Here is a 6,964-nt window from a genome sequence, read left to right on the forward strand (position 1 = left end):
CAGCAGCGTCTTAGGGAGAACCCCTTCTGCTCAGAAGAGACAGCTTCTTCTCCACTTTCCCCCACGTCCTTGCTTCTCAATCTCCCTGAGTTTCAGTTAAAACTGCTGACATACAATGAGATCCCACCTCTTCCTTAGCAACTCCCACCACAGAGCTCATTCTGACCCCTGGCGTCAGAGTAGTGCTGTGGCCCATAGGGTTTTCAAGTGCTGTCCTTCCTTCCTTCCTAGTAGGTCACTTGATGGGCTCAGACTTGAACTGCATGGTCAGCAGTTCAAAACCACCAGCAGCCCCGAGGGAGAAAGACTGGGTTTTTTCCTTCCGTAAAAGGTTCCAGCTTCAGAAACCCACATAGGGGTCGCTGAGTCAGCACTGACTCCATGGAGTGAGTGAGTCCGTCTGAGGTACTTATGGGTAGACGCAAGCTGCCAACTGTGGGTTAGCAGCCAAGTGCACGAGCCATCTGCACGACCTTTATGTGTGGGGATATTTTCCTGGATGCTGCAGGGCAATGGGAAGAGGATGGGTTGTGGGGCTCCTGATGCCAACGACACACTCAACAACATTCTCTTCCTCCTGCCAGCGCTCCCAAAGAGGGCAAGATGGGCTCAGACCCATCTCCCGGGGTAGAGAACAGGCGGCCACTTCTCGGTTATACCCGGAAACCCTCCACCTTACCAAACACGCTGCCCCTTTTCCAGGGATCGGTCTCTCATGCTCACATGCCCAAAGTATGCGACAAACTCTCGACCCCTTGTTTCTAAAACGCTTATGTACGCTTCTGGCTGTCCGCGGTACTTTCAACATTCTACGCCAACACCAGACCTCAGCTGCATCGGTTCGTCTCTAGTCTGCGTCACTCATTGTCTAGTTTTCACGTGTGGACGCCGTTACTGCAAACAGCAGGTCTGGGCCAGGTGCACCCTCAAAGTGCCATATTTGCTCACCAACACATTGAAGAGAACTTGTGCAGCAGATGTGCCCAATGCCGTTATTTGATCTCGTAACTATTGCTTCCGTGACCACTGATGGTGGGTCCTAGCAAGATGAACTCCTTGACAACTTCAACTTCAATCCCCTAACTCCGAGTCTCGTTGCGAGGATTTAAGTTTTCTTTACATCGAGTTGTAATCCACACTGAAGTCTTCTTTAGCAAGTGCTTCAGAGTCCACTTTACCTTTTGCGAGCAGGGTTGTGTCTACACGCGCAGGTTGTTAGTAAGCCTTCCTCCAGTCTTGACACCGTATCCTTCTTCATGCAGCCCCGCTTCCTGGATTATTTGCTTGGCATATAGAATGAATAAATACGGAGAAAGGATACGACTCAGATGCACATCTTTCTTGATCTTGAACATGGAGAATTCACTTGTTCTTTCTGAACTGCCTCTTGGTCTATATACTAGTTCTGCGTGAGCACAAAGTGTTCTGGAATTCTCATGCTTTGCAATGTTATCCATAATTTGTTACGATCCACACAATTGAATGCTTTGCATAGTCAATAAAACTCAGTAAATATCATTCGGGTATTCTCTGCTTTCAGCCAAGAACCACCTGATGTCAATGAGATTGCTCGTGCCGCATCATCTGACTTGAATTTCTGGCAGCTTCTTTCCAATGTTCGGTTACAGCTGTTTCCGAATCGTCATCAATAAAATGTCACTTTGTGTGTTATATTAATGACACTGTCCAATAATTTCCAGATTCTGCTGGGTCACTTTCTTTGGAATGGGCACAAATATGGATGGATCTCTTCCAGTTGGCTGGCCAGGTAGCTGTTTTCCAAATTGCAGGTGGCTGGAACATTTAAATGGTTGAATGTTGGACAATTCTTTCTGGCACAGTGATTCTATATATTCCTTTCATCTTCTTTTGATGCGTCCTGCATCATTCAATATTTTGCCCATAGAATTCTTCAATATTGTGACTTGAAGCTTGGATCCCCCCCCATTTCTTTCAGCTTGAGATATACTGGGTGTGTTGTTCTTTTGCTTATAATATTCTACTTTGTCTTCTAGAGCTGTCCTTTGAAATTTCCTGTTCGGCTCTTTTTCACTTCACTATGTCTTCCATTTGCTTTAGCCACTCACATTCAAGAGCAAGTTTCAGAGTCACTTCTGGTATCCTTTGTTTTTTTCTCCCTTCATTCTTTCTTGTCTTCTTAATGACCTTTGTTTTCTTCGTGCATGATGGCCAGGATGTCATCCTATAACTTTTCAGGTCTTCTCTCATCAGTGTTCAATGCATCCCATCTCTTGTTGGATGTTCTCTATCTTCTCCTTTTAGGTCCCTCACCCCTCATATCCTTTATTCTGGAAGAGGTCTAAGCAAAAGACAAGTTGAAAGAGGACAATGGATGCCCATATGCCCCTCTCCAAATCGCCTTGTTGTGTGCCATCCAGCAGACTCCGGCTCTTATCAGCCACCCAGGATGAAGCAGAACCGCTCCAGGGCTTCCAGGGCTACATCTTTACGGGCACAGCTGACCGGGCCTTTTCTTCTGAGAGCCTTCCAGTTAGCAGTTGACTACTTAGCCATTATACCACGGGCTCCTTAACACCCCATCTGGATTTGCCAAATGTTAACCTGTGCCACATGTGAGTCAGCTCTCGATATTTAACCTATTCCTCCCCTCTCTCTATCATTTCATGTTAGATATTTTAGTCTTTACTTCCTAGGAATAGTACTGCCATGGCTTACAAGGAATTTAATGGTAAGATAATACTATATTGCACAGATAGTCCACGCTAACATTTACTCAATTTCCCCCAAGTCACCTGTGATAGTTTTTTTGTGTGTGTGTCAACATGGCTCCCGTAGGACGTGGGCAGTATTTAGCCTGTCAACCAGTCGCAGCTTGATTGAAGGGCAAGCAAGCCAAATGGCTCTCTGAGGCCGGCCTCTTGCTCTTTTCTCCATGGAGGTGGTCACACTCTTTCTGCTTCACCTTCCTGTTGGTGAGCCTCGCAGCTGAGACCTGCTTGTGATGCTTCCACCTCCACTGGAGCCACAAGATTGCACCCACTGGCCTGTGATCTTCCTGCATTCTCCATCATTACATGTAGCTGTGTGATCTGAACAGGGATTTATGGACTAATGTCGAACTTATGGACTTGAGTTGGACGGGGTGGGATGTATTCTTGCATCCAATTACCCCTTGATATCAAGCTCTTTCTTACATGTATATGAGTGTCACCGAATTTGTTTCTCTAGTCAACCCGGCCTAACATATCACTTTTCAAGCTGTCTTGGTTTGGTCTGGTTTTCCGGTGGCCTTAGGTCTCATGCCTTGGAGACTGACAGTGTCCTGCTTTTACATACAACTGCAACATCATGGTTGGAGGTGGGCCGGTGCTATCCTAGGTTTGGCTTTGTCGCTGCCATTTCTTACGTGAACTCAATGTCTGGGTCTTCGCTGGTACATGAGTCTCCGGGGCTGCTCTGGCTCTAGGATGCTGTGGTGGGACCTGCAGGCTACTGTTCGTATTGACAGTGGGAAAGGGGACTATGCCCTTTGCTCCTGACGTCTGCTCAGCCTTGAGGACATGCGGCTGGCTGGTCAGGGTGATGAATGGTGCGCCTTGGCATAGCCATCCAGGACAGCCTACCACTCAGCATGTGCAGGGTGCCCCATCAATTAATGGGGAAGCTGCACACAGACCTGACCACAATAGTAGCCATACATGGGAAGTTTAACGCAATATGAAGGGGTTAAACGTGCCCGCTGCCGTTGCCAATGAGGCAAAGTGAACCCGTGGGTCAAGTCCTCCTTTCTCCACAGACCCCCTGAGGCAGCCCATTGCCAGTCTCCTGTGTTGGGATATGTTCAGAGACTCACGTACAGGGGCTTCAAAAAGTGTGTGAAAGAATGCAATGAGAATATAATGGGATTTTCCCACAACATTTCTGAAGCCTCATCCCTGTAGCCAGAAGCAGCCCTCAGTTTGTACCACGCTACTGCTTGGGAAAGTGCAACAGGAGGCACTGGTTAGAAAGAAGCACATTAGAACAGCCCCAGCTGGGGAGAGGGCACAGAACCCCAAACCGGAACTCGGTGTGGCTTAGTGGGTGGGCAGAACTCAGGCAGCCTCTGCAGACAGAGATGGGATGGGTAGGCAGAAAGAGAGGTCTGACTCTCTAGGTATCCTAGAGCGCGGACAGATAAAGAGCTGGCACGGCACGGGAGACACACGAGTCAAGAATGAGATGAGAAAAAAGAACTAGCTCTCCCCCCATTTGCGGAGTGATTGAAAGAGGAACTGGATCAGATTGGGGGTGGTGGTGGTGGTAGGATGGGGAGCTGGAAAGAGGTTCTGAAAGCCATGTGAAGGGGCTTAGGCCTATCACGGTCTGCCCAATGGTTGAAGCCCTGGAGGCCTGTGGAGAGGGCAGCCTCACCCTCAAACCTGAGGAGCCTTTTAAAGATGGGCCGTGATGTTGGGAAATTTCTTATTCACTAAAGAGAGGCACAGCAGGCTGGACCACCAGCTCGGATAGGAGGGCAAGCCCACCGCCCCCAGAGTTAGATGGTGGCTGTGCTGCTGAGGTGTTTGTGTGGCACCCCCCCCCATCAGAACCCCCTCCCACCCCTTGTCCCCCTCCAACGTGACGATGTCTACAAAAGGCAACAAAAGGCCCTAAAACCAAAACACTGAGCACCCACAGGAGGCCAGAGAGGAAGGAATCCCAAAGGGAGATACCCATCACTCTGGAGAGCTGTTGGTCACTTCTGCCCCAAAGCCGTGAGGAAGCGAAGGTGACTACGTCCTAGCTAGCACGGCCCAACTCTGTCTCCCGGGTCAGCCACTTTCACAGCAGGACCTCCTCTTTTCAGCAACAAGCAGGCAGATGACTGGAAGATTCTTCAGTGACCCCGCTTCATGGCATACCTCTTCCATCTGCTGTCCCACCTCCACCACACCCTGGGGTCAGAGCGGCTTGTCTCCTGGCATCCTGTGTGGTGGTGGCGGGGTCAGGAGGGAGTGGTGGGGAGTGGATTCCCAAAGGGCATGCTTCAGCTGAGGGCTGCCAGGCTGCGTCCAAAAGTCACAGGACAGCTCTCCCAAGGGCTGGCCCCGGTCTCCGTCACAAGAGTGGCACCTGGGACCTTTCGCCAGCACAGCACATTGTAAAGGTCCATTTGAAAAGGGTCCTCTCTCTCTTACTTCAACCACCGGGCTGGACTCCTGGCTCAGTGGGGAAGCTGGACTGACTTTCCCCATCCTACCTCCCCACAAGGAACAGTGCTCAGCTGAGGGTGACAGGGCCCTTGAGCCTCCGGAGGCCTAGCCACCAACTGGATCACATACCTCTCGCTTGGACTTCTGGGAGGACCTCTCAAGGATGTCGTCGCTGGAGAGGTCAGAGTCCTCTGAGAAGCTCAGCTGGTGCCGGAGCTGTAGCTCTGGGGGACAGGGACAGAGGAAGAGTGAGACAGTGGTGGCTGCCTGCAGGGAGGAGGGGTACAGGCAAAGGCTCCAGCTCTTTTTGACTGTGATAAGACAGCCACAGTGTACAAGGTGCCATTTTAACCCTTCATAAGCACACAGCCCATCGGCATGTAGTCTGTTTCTGCAGCACGGCGACTACTACTGGGCTCTGGAACGTTTTCATCACCCTGCAGCAGCTTAGCACCCCTGACACGCTGACTCCCATGCGCCCCGCCCCAGTACAGCTTCTAGGCTTTCTCTGTCTCTGTGCGTTTGCTTTTTCTAGATGTTTTACACACGTGGCATTGAGTGATAGTTACCCTTCTGTGTGTTAAGGTCACCGGCGATTTTAGGGTCTATCAGTGGTAGCAGGCAGGCCTCAGCAGTGGTCCCGCCTGGTGTATGTTATTCTTCTCCGGCGCTGGGGAGCAAGCGGGCATGGATGTGGGCTCTCGGCCAGGCAGTGGCTGAGCCAATGCTGAAAGGATGTTGCCCCCAGCCTGCCTGCTAATCCCTGGCAACATTGCCCTGTCCTGCAAAACCCAGGCCCGGCTTCGAGCTAAGGCGCCTTCTTCAGGAAGGGTACAGAGTCCAAGCTGTTTGCCAGCTTCAGGCTGGCCTTTCCGCTGAGAGAGCATGCTCAGCAATGGTGGCTCAGGGAGACCTGGGCTGCATCCCCAGCCTGTGTGCAAGTTGCTATGACACGGAACAAGCTTCAGCAGAGCTTCCCGACTATGACAGATGAGGAAGAGAGGCCTGGTGACCTACTTCTGAAAAATCAGCTAACGAAAACCCTATGGGCCATAACTGGTTGCGAGTTAGGATACAAGAATGCACTTTTTCTCTGTAGAGTATGGCATGAAGAAATTCTGTTACTGTGAGGAAAATGAAGCTTTAAAACCCAAAGGAAAACAAATTCACAATAAAAAAAGTTAGGAAAGAAAAAACCCCAAACCCTACTGATCACAGCTGTGTGATCAGCAAGGGAATGGGGGGAGGGGAGCATGACAAGGCCAGGTGTCTCATGTGTGTCGAGCAATCAGCTGGGGGCCGACAACACCCAAGCTCTGCGAGCCCAGAGTCCAGCTCCCTTGCTCTGGCCACCACCGGCACCTGGCCGCTAGGAACCCACAGGTGAGCTCTACGGGAAAGTGGGCGTCTTGGCCGACATACCTGCTCTCACGGTGGGAGACAGCCTGTGCTTCGCCGAGTCCACGGTGGCACCGCTGGAGGGTGTGCTGCTGCGGGACTTGTCCTCGCCCTTCTTCTTCTTGTCCTTCTTGTAGCCGGAGAAGACGGACTTCCACAAGGACTTGGGCTTGGCGGTGGCCTCCTCCAGCAGCCCGGGGCTGGGCTTCTCCGGGGGCCGGCCCTCACTCTTGGGCTTCTTCTCCTTCTTGCTCTTGCGCGGGGAGAAGAGCGACGACCTCTTCTTGCTCTTCCCGCTGGAGCCCTCGGAAGAGGTCACGGACCCGTCTGGCCCGCCCGAGTCCGACGGAGGGGACAGGGCCTCCTCGCTGGTGACCTCGTGCTTCGGC

General features: G+C 51.5%; 1 protein-coding gene across 1 annotated transcript in view; it reads right to left on the minus strand.

Moving 5' to 3' along the window:
* MICAL3 (microtubule associated monooxygenase, calponin and LIM domain containing 3) overlaps nucleotides 1-6,964 on the minus strand; it is a 114,935-nt gene that overhangs the window by 19,974 nt on the left and 87,997 nt on the right. Inside the window, 2 exon segments of the mRNA XM_045295900.1 lie at nucleotides 5,307-5,401; nucleotides 6,600-6,957. Of these exon segments, the coding sequence (XP_045151835.1) occupies nucleotides 5,307-5,401; nucleotides 6,600-6,957 (453 nt within the window).

The sequence above is a fragment of the Echinops telfairi genome, unplaced genomic scaffold, assembly GCF_000313985.2.
Source record: "Echinops telfairi isolate 266 unplaced genomic scaffold, ASM31398v2 ScPeMD7_6273;HRSCAF=7185, whole genome shotgun sequence".
Taxonomy (NCBI): Eukaryota; Metazoa; Chordata; class Mammalia; order Afrosoricida; family Tenrecidae; genus Echinops; species Echinops telfairi.